This window comes from Coffea eugenioides, unplaced genomic scaffold, assembly GCF_003713205.1.
Source record: "Coffea eugenioides isolate CCC68of unplaced genomic scaffold, Ceug_1.0 ScVebR1_3091;HRSCAF=4238, whole genome shotgun sequence".
NCBI classification, from domain to species: Eukaryota; Viridiplantae; Streptophyta; class Magnoliopsida; order Gentianales; family Rubiaceae; genus Coffea; species Coffea eugenioides.
Genome location: NW_020863636.1, coordinates 1 through 13,857, shown reverse-complemented (window position 1 = coordinate 13,857; position 13,857 = coordinate 1). Strand labels below are relative to the sequence as shown.

At 35.1% G+C, this 13,857-nt stretch overlaps 2 protein-coding genes across 2 annotated transcripts; one reads left to right on the top strand and one right to left on the bottom strand.

The window, feature by feature from the left end:
* Positions 1–2,482: 2,482 nt before the first annotated feature.
* On the bottom strand, positions 2,483–4,141 carry LOC113757426 (3-ketoacyl-CoA synthase 6-like). The gene has a single exon (XM_027300731.1). The coding sequence runs from the start codon at positions 4,086–4,088 to the stop codon at positions 2,598–2,600; it is 1,491 nt and encodes a 496-aa protein (XP_027156532.1). The 5' UTR covers positions 4,089–4,141; the 3' UTR covers positions 2,483–2,597.
* A 2,943-nt stretch (positions 4,142–7,084) lies between these two features.
* Positions 7,085–8,948, top strand: LOC113757424 (3-ketoacyl-CoA synthase 6-like). The gene has a single exon (XM_027300728.1). It carries the CDS (start codon positions 7,161–7,163, stop codon positions 8,637–8,639), a length of 1,479 nt encoding a protein of 492 aa, XP_027156529.1. The 5' UTR covers positions 7,085–7,160; the 3' UTR covers positions 8,640–8,948.
* The last annotated feature ends 4,909 nt before the right edge of the window (positions 8,949–13,857 follow it).

Genomic DNA, 13,857 nt, shown 5'->3' with positions numbered 1-13,857 from the left:
GGAAGAGAGAATGATGGAAAAAAGAGAAAAAGAAGAAAGATGACTTCCATTTCTTTTTTTTATTTTTGAGCTTCATTTATTTAATATGTTGTAAATTATGTGTTAAGTGAGGGTTAGTATAGTCTTTTTACAATTACCAGGGGAGGTAAGTGATGTTTCTAAAATCTCAAGGGTGCTAAGTGATATTAAGAGAAACCTCCCGATTTCTGATATTATCCCTAAAAATTTAATACGGTGGCTTGGTTCACCAAATTTCAAGTTCAACAAGTAAACCTCACAACAAGTATCCCTGTTGGAAACGTTCTAGATTCGAAGATCAAGAAACTTTTATTAAAGTTCAAAAACAGGGAAATCCAACCCCCCAAAAAAAAAAGGTTTGAAAACGATGTCTAGCTAGGGGAGTTTGGTAAAAAATTGACAATTGTATAGTTGGCCACTTGGCCTTGACTTTACCCACCACAATGTTGAAGACCATTTGGTGAAGGACGACCAAGTGTGATCCTCAACATAAAAAAGCTGGGTTGGTGTAGTGATCAAAGGAAGATCATTCACAATCAAATTTAGGGTTTGAATTCTGTACTTGGCAGTGGTAAGGTTAACCAAAAAAAAGTGCTAGATTTGTTCTTTCAAATAAAAAATTTTAATTTCTAAAAGAATAATAAATGAACAATTTGTTGGATGCAAGAATGAGAGAAGAATTAAAGAAGCATAGGAATTAGAAAATTAAAAAAAAAAAATTCTTCATTGGGCTTCTCTGTCATCTGTAAATAGAGATGCTATGCCACAACCATTGGGCCGATTTACATGTTGGGGCTAAGAATTCATCATGAATTGAAACAGATGATGGTGGAAATCAGCGGGAAGCCTAAAGAATTCAGACCTAGCGCTGTCCTATCCTATTATTTGGCATTTGGTACCCAACAAACCCAGCCGAAGAACCCACCCAAAAAAAAACGGAGCAAAATCAAAGTAAGTAAACCTTTCAAACCAAACATCCTTATTAATAGTGATTTCACGAATTTCCTTTTTATTCGCCCATACAATGCATAGGAAAGCCTTAATGATCCACTAATATCAATCCAACTCTGTAAAATTTTTCCACACGATCAATTAAACTAACGTTTCAATGGATTTTTCCAATAGAAAACAAATGTTTGGCATGACAGATGCAGCATATAAGGTAATCACAGACAACTTAGTCATCCGCAAAATTTTGAGATTTGGACAATACAAAGTATATCATATTAATGTTGTGTCTACACCATTCTAAATCTCCATAAATGCCCTCGAAAGCATAGTAATAAAATTCGGCCTGATTTGGCGGTCAACCCCATGAATCGGCCATAAAATCGGGTTAGGTTGCAAATTAAACCAGTTAAGTAACAAATCTGTTGACCAATCAATGATTCGACAATTCAACCGGTGAACTGAAAAAATATCGTCAGTGGAACCACCAACTTAAAAATTTTACTATTTTTATAATTTAAAAAATCTTATTATATTATAAAATATAACTATTGTACAACCCACGGTTGAATTAATAACCTCTTCGAATTGAGCTCCGAACCGGATTTAATAACTATACTCGAAAGTGTTTAGATTTGTACGCTTCCATGGCTACAAGTGTATTTGTACTTTTAAGTCACTCTGAATCGTCCAACTATTTCTCGTAGCATAGAGCTGCACGACCATAGAATTTTTAACCTTTAAATAACATTCCTTGGATAAATATATTGGTTGATTTCACCACTCAATCTCAATCATCGTCCATGTCGAAACCAGACTTGTGTCCGGCATAAAACACCCAATTCCAACATATGCGGAGCTCCACCCTCCACCCATTTCCTTAAGTTTATTTAACAGTGCAATATAACCAATTCAATATTTTCGTCAAAATCTGCAGTTGCTTTCAATTCCATCAAGGTTGAGTAGAATTTGACACATCCAAGAGAAGTAATACTTGCTGACGCAGCCGTATCCTTTCTTAAATTACACGGGTCATACTACATTGAAAGTGGGTAGGTGACACAGGTTGCAAGGTGTCTGTCTCTACGTGAGAAAAGTATGGTAATGAGCTAATCTACGATTCCAATTGGGAAAGAAACTTCTTCCAATTGGGAAAGAATTATTTGGCAACGCCAGGAATAACCATTTGTTCCTCCTCTAGGAAGCCTATCCTTCTCGCTAGTCAATTGCGTACGTAGGAGAACTACAAAAATCAATCCTAATCTAATTGATGGAGAACAGAGCCTGTTCCTGCTTTGCTGAGCCGAAAGTATTCTAGTTTATGTAATTGATTTTCAAGCTAATCTTGTCATGCTCTTATCAATTTTTTGTGCATGACAATCTGAGGGAGCGAAAAGAGTATAACAATGAACTGTATTGACATAGATAAGTGGTGAACATCTCATGTAAATGCAACCAACAAGTAAAAAAAAAAAAAAAGAAAAGTAAGTAAACAGATTAGTGACTAAGGTTGAAGTTCCAAAACTTAGAAATCTTCAAAAAAAGAAAATTTTAAAAGAGAATAAATAAAACACCAATGAGAGAGATCAACTTTTCATATTCAGCGTCAACACCAGATGGGATGTTCCCCTTCAGAGCTTCACCACTTCAGGAATGTGGACAGGGTACCTATCAATACAGTCAGACCAAGGTCCATCTGTTGGTATCTCAATACTTTTGATACATTTCCAAACAGCACTGTTACACTTGAATCCACTTCCAAATGCAATCTGCCAAACTCTATTCCCTTTCCGCATTCTCCCTTTTGCTTCAATATAGCTTAGCTCATACCACAGTGATGATGAAGAAGTATTTCCGAACCTGTGCAAAGTCATTCTTGATGCCTCGACATGTTCAGCTGATAACTGCAGATTCTTCTGCAGCTCATCAATTACAGCTCTGCCCCCTGCATGAATGCAAAAATGATCAAACGCTTGTTTGAAGTCAGGAATGTAAGGCTTCCACTTGGGATTAAAGAATTTTCTCCCCATCAGCGACATTAAAAACAGAAGCTGCTCTGACGCAGGGAGGACCAAAGGGCCTATTGTGGTGATATTGGACTTCAGAGCTTCCCCTGCAATTGCCATGAGATCTTTAGACAAAGAAATCCCTGATTTTCCTTCAGGATCTTCTTCTTCAAAAACACATCTGTAAGCCTTGTCATCAGCTCCTTTATGAGTCCGAACAACGTGAAGAAGCCTATATTTCGCTCTTATTGAATCAGACCTTCGGTTCGAGAGAAAAATAGCGGCACCCCCCATTCGAAACAGGCAATTTGGAAGCAGCATTGACCTTTCCTTGCCTTGATAGTAGTTCGGCGTGATAATCTCAGTGCTGACAACAACAGCAATTGAATTAGGATAACTTTGAAGAAGATCACGAGCTAAATTAATTGAAATCATCCCTGCACTGCAGCCCATTCCCGAGAGATTAAAGCTCTTAATATCTCCCCTCATCTTGTACTTGTTGATCACCATTGCCGTGAGGGATGGAGTTGGGGAGAAAAGACTGCAATTTACTATCAGAATATCGACATCCTTAGCCTCGAGTCCTGTTTTCTTGAAAAGTGTATCAACTGCTGAGAATATAACCATTTCAGCTTCTTTTCTTGCAGCTTCCATGGATGGTGCTGGTGGGATATAGTGAATTGCAGGAGGCAAACAAGTCTCTTCACCAAGGCCTGAGCGTTCAAGAATCCTCATTTGGAATTCGACACTTTTTGGCTCTGTGCTAAGGATCAGTCTAGAATGTTCCATAAAACAAGAAAATGGTACACGACATGTTACGGGGGGTTTGTAACAAGCATAATCGACTAGATAAACTGGTCTAGGCCTTGACACGAAGTATAAAGTGGAGATGAAGATGATCAGATATGACGAGCACAAAATTTGGATAAAATCGAATTGGAGAGATTTCCACAGCGTGGCGATTTCATCAGGGCCTAATCTAATCAGTTCTAATAGGATGCCAGCAATTACTGGTACAAGCAAGAAAGTGAGAAAATGGTTCACTAGATATTGGTAGCCCAACTTCACATATTTGAGTTTGACTGAGCCAGAAAACTCGGGCGATCGCTGAGGCATTTTGAAAGAGGGAGAGGAAGTGAGGAGGGTGATCCAAAAATTGGATTTCAGAAGAGAAATTTTTTGAGTTGTGGAGTGAGTAATCAGGCTCTGGAGCATATATAGGGTGAATGTAAATGCTGGGGGTCCGTGGAAATGAATGGGGGGCAGATGAGCAGATTAAATGTAGGTCGTACCTCTCCCAACGATCACTCTTATACAATAGTCTTGTCGTATACTTACCATATTCGGAAATTCACGTTAGATTATTAAGTTGATAATGTTCATGCAAGAATTTATAGGTAACTCAATCTAATAGTAATAGATAGGGTTTAAAGATGAATTAATTTATTCGATATCAAATCAAGTTTGGTTTGCTAAGAAATCATTCGAACTTGCTTCGTCAATTAGTTAAGCCAAATTTAAACAACGTTCTATAAATTCGATAACTGTCAAATTTATTCAAACTTGATTCAACAATTAAATAAGTTAATTTTGAACAAAATTTCAAATTCGTTAAAATAATCAATTAAGTTTGAACATTACGATATTCTTTCTTATTATTGGGATTATTTATACCCCTACAAATAGAACTGGATTTGTTTTGACTTTAGAGAGGAAAGGGCTCATACACGAACCAAACTAACCTCAATGACCGATGATCCTAGGACATGCTTCCTCTGAGGGACAAAGCTTGTGTGAGTTTTCTTTGCTTTGAAATTGCCAAAACGTATCACGATATGGACTGGACTTTGTGTGATACCCCTTTTTTCTTTTCGCCATTTCAGTCACTACATCCCCTATATCATGTCTTCCATTTATCTATTAACCTCATGTAATGTTCGCTCAGAAAAAAAAAAAATAGAAATAGATTACTGTAAAAAAAAAAAAAATTTTTTGGGATAGAAACAAGAGTTAAACCTATTAATTATTACAGACCAAAATAAGGGGAAAACCTATTCCCCTCAGGTCTGCATTCAAAACAAAGGCGAGTTCCTGAGGGCATGAATTTAAAGGGAAAAAAATAAAGACATTCTTGATTACTATAAGAACAATCTGAAGAAAAACAAGGCAAGAAGACTGAATAGCAAAAGGGGCTTTCTTATTTCTTGTTTTTGCAGTTGCGACAGTTGATACTATTCTCTTTTTTTTTTTTTTTTCTTTAGGCTGTTGATACTAATTTAACTTAAGGCGGAACATGTTTTGGTACGCTGGTGCCACTGGCCTCAAGTAATTAAAAGTTGTGATCATTCGTACCCAAAAAAAAAAAAAAAATTTATAACGTACAAGAAATTCGAAAATTGTATTGTCTACAGTGTCACCTCAACCAAGGTAGTTGCAATTTGGTGGCTGCCTCCTTTATCTTCATTTTTACTTGGATGGTTGGTGAATTTTTAAATTCCGTCATTCCTGATTCCTTGCAATTTATAAGGCCTCTGATATCACCTCAATCCATGGTGGGATTTTAAGAATGATGAATTTGAAAGTTAGGTCTTTAAACAAAGGATTTACAAGAGGATTTGATGTAGAAACTACTTCAAAATTATTGAATAATAGTAAGCGTCACTCATTGAAGGATTTTTGAAGTTCACGAAACTAAAATCTATATCTTACTTGAAAAACTAAAAATTATTTAAGCATATTCAAAAGTCTAAATTGAGTATCTACGGAATAAAATTCATTTTATTTTAAATCTTTTCATCTACATAGCTAAAAAGTTTTCTTTCCTTGCTTATGAAAATCTAATACAGATGAAGACAAAATATAAAAAGTTAAGAAATGCTCTTTCTTGCCCCCTTTGGGCTGGATTTTTTTGCAAGAAATATGTGGTTAAAAATGCATGACAAAAATGACTGTCCTACTGACAAAAGCCTCCAAACACTCAAACTCTTCTGGCCAGGCCTAGTTTAATCCGCTATAATGGGCTTCCTTAGGACCGCAAGGAATTAAATGAAGCCCATCTTTTACAACCATTTACACAAAAATCACTTATTGTGGACGTGTCGCAAGGAAACAAATAACTCGGATCATCTTGCTCCACGGAATTCAGGAAATAGACCACGGGCTGGACTGGGCTGCAAACGAGCCAAGCCGAGTCGAGTTTTGACCTAATCGACCCGAGATTTGATTTAATTTTATTGAACTCGAGCTCGACGAGCTGACAATTTAAAGCTTGAGCAATCAAGTCGAGTTCGAGCTCCAAAAAAATAAAAAATAAAAATTTTATTTTTTAAAAAATAAATAAAATAATATTTTTTCTTAATAAATAATAAAATATTAAGAATATATATGTAATTTTACTATTAAAATAAAAATATATATATACTTAAAATAAATAAATATATATATATATACTCGTTAGCTTACGAGCCGACTCGAGTTCGAGTCGAGCTTGACTTGAATCGCTCGCGAATGGCTCGATTCGTTTGCAGGCCCTGGACTCCCAGCATTTGAAAAAAAAAAAAAAAAAAGTAGAGCAGATTTTAACTTTTCCTAGTCACCGAATTTTCTTTTCAAGCTTTTATTTCCTTTTTTTATTTTACCCTTCTATTACCCAATTGTCAAGCACAAAATTATTTGGATTCTAACTTTGACAGCGAAAAATACTCTAAAAACCTTTCCCTAACCATTGAATCTACTCTATTGAATCGACTCTGGTGGTTCAATTGTCAAGCTTTTATATATAGATGTAAATGATAACTACGAAAATAATTGCAACAAACTGACAACTACTAGGGATTACTTTGCGCTAGTTTATATAATCAGAAACAAAAAAAAAAAAACTATTCTTGGCGTAAATGCTTTGAATACGTCGCAAAAATATCAATATGCTCACATTAAATAATTTTCACCTTCTTGGACGAAACGTTTAATACTAATCTAACAAATCATACATAATTAAACCATAATTTTACCAATGAATAGTCCCTTTCCCTTCAGGTTTCCTGATTGATCCACTCATCTGCCACTATTCATTGAGACCCCCCTCCAGCGGCCTATATATTGGGGCATTCCCAATATATGGTAGCTTGTAACACTCCTCCAACTTGAATCAACCTCCCAAATCCCATATCAGTATACCCCAAAACCAAAATGCCTGAGGTCTCTGGTTCATTCAAGCTCAAGTTAGCCAAATTAGGATACCAATACCTAGTAAACCACATCATAACTTTCTTCCTCATTCCCATGATGATGTTTGTATTCATTCAAATCCTCCAAAGAAGCCCTGAAGAACTCCTAAGTCTTTGGAACGTTCTCAACTTCACACTTGTTCACGCCGTTTGTTCCTCATTTGCCATCATTTTCATAACTTCCTTTTACTTCATGTCCAAACCTCGTACGGTATACCTAGTAGATTTTGCATGTTTCAAACCTCCATGCCATTTCCGAGCACCTTATGCATCTTTTGTGGAACATGCCAGACTTGTCTTGCCTGATCACCCCAAAAGTGTAAGTTTCCAAACGAAAATGCTAGCAAGATCCGGTCTAGGTGAAGAGACATGTTTACCCCCCGCCATACACTACATCCCTCCAACGCCCACTAGGGAACTTGCTGGAGAAGAAGCTGAACTTGTAATTTTCTCAGCTATGGATTTAATCCTGAATCAAACTGGGCTTAAGCCACGAGATATTGATATACTCATCGTAAATTGCAGCGTTTATTCACCAACCCCGTCTTTGTCAGCTATGATCATCAATAAGTACAAGCTCAGGAGTAACATCAAGAGCTTCAATTTATCAGGAATGGGGTGCAGCGCAGGGCTGATTTCTGTCGATTTAGCCCGTGATCTGCTTCAAGTTCATCCAAATTCAAATGCTGTGATTGTAAGTACAGAGATTATCACCCCAAATTGCTATATGGGAAATGATAGATCAATGCTTCTGCCTAATTGTTTGTTTAGAATGGGAGGCGCTGCAATTCTTCTGTCCAATCGATGGACAGACAGATGGCGAGCAAAGTATCGTTTAGTCCACGTTGTAAGAACTCACAAAGGAGCCGATGATAAATCTTACAGATGTGTAGAACAAAAAGTAGATTCTGAAGGCAATCTAGGAATCTCGTTGTCCATTGATCTCATGGCAATCGCGGGCGAAGCTTTAAAGTCTAACATCACAACAATCGGCCCTCTTGTTCTTCCAGCATCAGAGCAACTCCTGTTTTTGCTCACCTTAATTGGCAGAAAAATCTTTAAGCTAAAGCTGAAGCCTTACATTCCCGACTTCAAACAAGCATTCGAGCACTTCTGCATCCATGCCGGAGGAAGGGCTGTGATAGATGAGCTGCAGAAGAGCCTGCAGCTTTCAGCTGAGCATGTTGAGGCATCCAGGATGGCCCTGCATAGGTTCGGGAATACTTCCTCATCATCATTATGGTATGAAATGAGCTACATTGAAGCTAAAGGGAGGATGAAGAAGGGTGACAGAGTTTGGCAGATTGCATTTGGGAGTGGATTCAAGTGCAATAGTGCAGTTTGGAAGTGTAACAGGGCCATAAAAGCTCCAACAAAAGGACCATGGGAAGACTGCATCGACAGATATCCCTTTTACATTCCTGAAGTGGTTAAGCTTTAAGTATGATTGCTTTCTTGGAAGTTTCTTCTATAGATCATGTTTGCATAGACTATGGTCTTAGACTCTTAGTCATTCACATGCTTGTATCATATGCATTGGAATTTGTATATTTTAGTAAAGGTGCAAGTATTTTAGATCATAGTTTATCGATAGATTGGCACGTTCTTAAGAATAATAATGTCTTTGTTGACGCGAACATGCCTCTTTATATGTTGCCCTGTCATGCACGTACAAGTCTTGTATGATTTCGTCTGTAAGTGAGGGCGTTGTTAATGGGAATTATTGCATGACCGTGGAGTGGTTGAATTATACGCTTTCATTGATTTAAAGGCAGTACACAAAGAAAACGACACAGTTGTGCTCATTCATTGCATGCGGCGGTGATGGTTGCCCGTCAAAATTTCACAAATTATGAGTTTGTTCAAATTGTAGGTAGGGGTAGGGGTGGCAATTTCTGATATGACTTGAAAACACGATATAAAGTTAATACAAAATAAATGAGTTTGGGTTGAAATTTCACGGATTTTGATCAAAATCGAGTCGAACTCGATGAACTCGAAAAGAAAACAGGTCAAATTCAGATCGCCCATGAGTTGACCCTAAGTTATTCTTTTTTCCCAAAGGCATTAACCACTTAACCCTAAATTAATTTGTTTAACTAGTATGAAGTTGAAATTGTTATGTTTGAACAAATGATGTATTACATTATTTTCTACTTTTATAGTGTTTTAATTTATTTCAAATCTAGTTTGGGATAAAACATTTTTACCATATTTTTTTATTTCAAATCTGGTTTAGAATTATTTTATCGAGATTCTTATTGTTTAATTATGTAATTATTCTTGTGCGAAATTAGTCTGTTAGAAATTACAATGGTAAATTCGTAAATTAGAGTTATGTTTCGAGTCATATTAGGTCATTCGTGTGACCCGTAAACCCGAAAATTTTGAATTTAGATAGAGTATCCTGACCCGTCACCAGTTGGCGTGTCAGGTTCAGGTTAGCAAGTTTCTGTTGAACCTGGGTTTCAAACCAACTCGCCAACTCGACATCTACCCGATTGCCACCCTTACATAGAGGTAGGTAAAAATATCCGCTACCCTGAAAATTCACCATATCCGAAAATTAGGATATTCAATCCGTATTATTTGATTAAATCAAAAGAGTGTCGAGTACCCAATTAAATGCGGAACGGATTAGGATCACATAATTAAAAACTTATGAATTCCCGACTCGACCCACATATTTTTTTTATTTTTTATTTTTATACATGTACTACAAAATAATATTTTTATAACTATATAAACAATTTCATTGAACAAATTGCATTACAAATATGGGAGACTATAGTTTGTTTATAAGTTTCATTTGTAAAGGTCATGATCTTATGTTTTCTAGAAAAAAATTTAATTAATGTGGAATATATACTTCAAAAATGTACTACTTATTTCAAATTTTCATTGATTTTGAATTCATTTTATTCTTTTCTCATTTTCTTGTATTCTCTTCGCATGTTTGTTTCTTGATGGACAATTTTTTTAGAAAAAATGTTTATTAAATCTTAGATGAATATGTAATATACAAAATTAGATTAATATAAATCATTTCTTAAAAAAATTAAATGATAAAAGGGGTAGGACGGGTACCCATTGATTCGACCCTATCTCAGCAGGTATCTGATTATCGAGTGTCTGTTGATATTAAAAATAATTTAATAAGATAAAAAATATTATTTAACTAAACTAAGTTATTCTTTTCCTCAAAGGTATTAACCACTTAATCCTAAATGAATTTGTTTAACTAGTATGAAGTTGAAATTGTTATGTCTGGACAAATGATGTATTACATTATTTTTTTAATTTTATAGTGTATTAATTTATTTCAAATCTAATTTGGGATAAAACACTTTTACTGAATTTTTATTTCAGATCTGGTTTGGAATTATTTTATCGAAATTTTTGTTGTTTAAACATGTAATTAGTCTTGTGCGGAATTAGTCTGTTAGAAATTACAATGGTAAATTCGTAAGTTATGTTTCGAGTCATATCAGGTCATTCCCAAAAATTTTGGGTTCAGGTCAGGTATCCTGACCTATCAGGATCTGTTGTACCCGGGATTCAAGCCAACTTGCCAACCCGTCAGTGACCCGATTGCCACCCCCAGGTAAGGGTGGGCAAAAATATTCGTTACCCCGAAAATTTGCCATATCCGAAACGTATTATTTGATTGAATCAAAAAAGTGTCAGGTACCCGATTAAATATGGAACGGATTAGGATCACATAACTAAAAATTCGCGAGTTCCCGATCCGCCCTGCATATGTATTTTTTTTATTTTTCATTTTTATACACATATTACAAAATAATATTTTGATAGCTAAATAAACAATTTCATTGAACAAATTGCATTATAAATATGGGAGACTACAGTTTGTTTATAAGTTTCATTTGTAAAAGTCATGATCTTATGTTTTTTAGAAAAAAAATTAATTAATATGGAATATATATTTTAAAAATATACTACTTATTTCAAAATTTCATTGATTTCAAATTCTTTTTTTTTTCTCATTTTCTTGTATTCTCTTCACATGTTTGTTTCTTGGTGGGCGATTTTTTTTAGAAAAAATATTTATTAAATCTTAGATGAATATATAATATACAATATTAGATTAGTATAAATCATTTTTTTAAAAAAATTAAATGATATATGGGAGGGGGCGGGTACCTATTCACCTGACCCTATCTCAACGGTTATTCGGTTATCGAGTGCTCGTTGATACGTGGGACAGATAAGAGTCAGAAAATGATTGATCTGTAAGATGCAGGTCAAATGGATCAGCCAAATGGAGCATGAGTCGGGCATGGAGCGGGTACCCGACCCATGCTCACTCCTAATTTTGTAGCTTGTTGTTTTGACCCCACGAACAAGGGTTGCATTTAATAATAAAAACAATAAAAATACTAAAAAAAAAATAAAAAAAAAAAAAAAAAAAGTCCAAAATTTCGGTTCGTGTTACTATGAACTGAAGGCTTGGTCTTATTCTGTGTCTTTGTGTTACATGCCCGCTCAGCTGTACCATAATTTGGAGCACTTGACCAAGAACTGCAAAACTTACCGTCAGCCTTTAATTCGTCATGTTTAGTACACTAACTCTAAAGATAAAAAGCGATAATTTTTTTTTAAAAAAATGTACACATTCTAATCACAATGATTTTATAAATAAAAAAAAAAACATACTCTATTCACTATGATAAAAGCAGTAAATCTAAGGCACAATCAGGGCTATTCAAGAGAACAACTATGTTCAATCTAAAAATTAGGACTAATCTTACATTGCACCTCCATATTTATATAATTTTTGCATTTTGCACTCTAAACTCTCATTTTGCACCTTTGCATTCCCAATTTTGGACACCTTACACCCCAAACTTTCAAGTTTATCTCACTTAAATCTAATTAAGGACAACATTACCAAAATTGATGAGATAAATGATGGTGCAAATTAATAATAATGTATTGTTTTATTCTACCTAGGATCTCTTAACCGTTTTCAGTACATTGTTATTGATTTGTACAGTTTGAATCACTAATATTATTAGCAAGATTAACAAGATAATAGATGATGCAAATTTATAAAAATGTACTTGTATTGTTTTGTTCTAACTTTGATACTTTGACTCTTGTTGACCTCTTTCAATAAATTATTATTAATTTGTAGGGTCTTGTATGCCCTTAATTTTGTTAATATTGTCATTAATTGGACTTAAATACAATAAACTTGAGAGTTTAGGGTGTAAAGTATGCAAAATTAAAAGTTTAGAGTGCAACATATTCAAAATTGAAGTTTAAAGTGTAAAGTGAAAATGTAATACAAGTTTAAAGGTGCAAGTTGGAGATAGTCCTCAAAATTAAGATTCAAAATTGAGACTGTGGAATACAGACGGCAATTTTGACGATTCCACAAAATTAAGTGGAGTTATTTCTACGGCTGTTTTTGTGTTCTCCAAGAAAAACTGCCGTGGCCATGTCTTTAACTATCTGTAGCTTTGCTTAAAATCAATGACATATAATATAACCATCGTCCGTAGTCGTCGGTGGAACTCCAAGCGGGGTACTTAATTTAAATTGTCACTTCATGTCTGCTGCTTGAATCTTCCGCATAATTGACAATTCAACACGGTTCTGAGTCTTTAGTGGCCTTTCCATCCGTACGTATTTGTGTCCCTAAGTTTTTAAATCTGACAAGGAAACAAACCAAATAGACATGTTTGGCTGGTTCTCTCCGGGTCCAAATCAAGTGTGCAAATAAGTAAATACGTAATAAGTTGATCATACGTCAAACTTTTAATCTCTCTTTTTTTTGTTTTGAACCAACAGGGTAACAGATTTATTTTTTTTTAATCTCATTGAAAGAGATAAAATTGATCTTTTTTAAAGGAAAAAAAAAAAAACAAAGTATAAGTGGACAAATACTAGTAATCACGGTTTTGCTCATAAGCACAAAAGGCAAATCTTCAAGCTCGCAGATCTTCAAGCTATCAGAGCCCCAGTTACAAATTTTCTTTAAGATTGCATTTGGTTCATATATTTTGTTTTCCTTTAGTTTGTTGACGTGGGGGCCGGAGGAACATTCCTCTACTAGTCCTGTTCCATCAATGGGCAAGAAGCTATACTAGTAGTCCTATTCCATGACAATCCTATTTTTCTAACTGGTGTCTAATGTGCACACTTATTAGCACATTTATTTCACACCAAACCTATTATATCAATGCATATAATCTGAACTACAAATCATTTGGTTATACTCTCAACCCGACCAAATGAAACCTTCGTTAGTGTCATTAATGAGAACTGGTAGCTGGTATTCAGCACCATCAATTTGACGTAGTAATTCTCTGCTCCCTAGCTACTTTGGCATGAGGTGTCATTAAGTCTAAAGCAGACTTAGATAAGGATTGATTGCCACTTTCTTGACTAATAAAATGTCTTTCCAAAAAGAGTCAACGGTTTCATGCGACTTCTCATTCATTGGATAATTCTATCTTAAGGAATTTTCACAACTCAACCTTTTTATTTTATTTTTCTCGCAGCTCAACCTTGCATAAAACTAGTCTAAGATTAAGTTGATAGAAATGGTAATCCTTTAGGGACGTAGCATTCCAGCGCAAACAAGTTGTCTGGGAAACAAGTTGGATGACTATCTTATGCTTTGCTTGGAT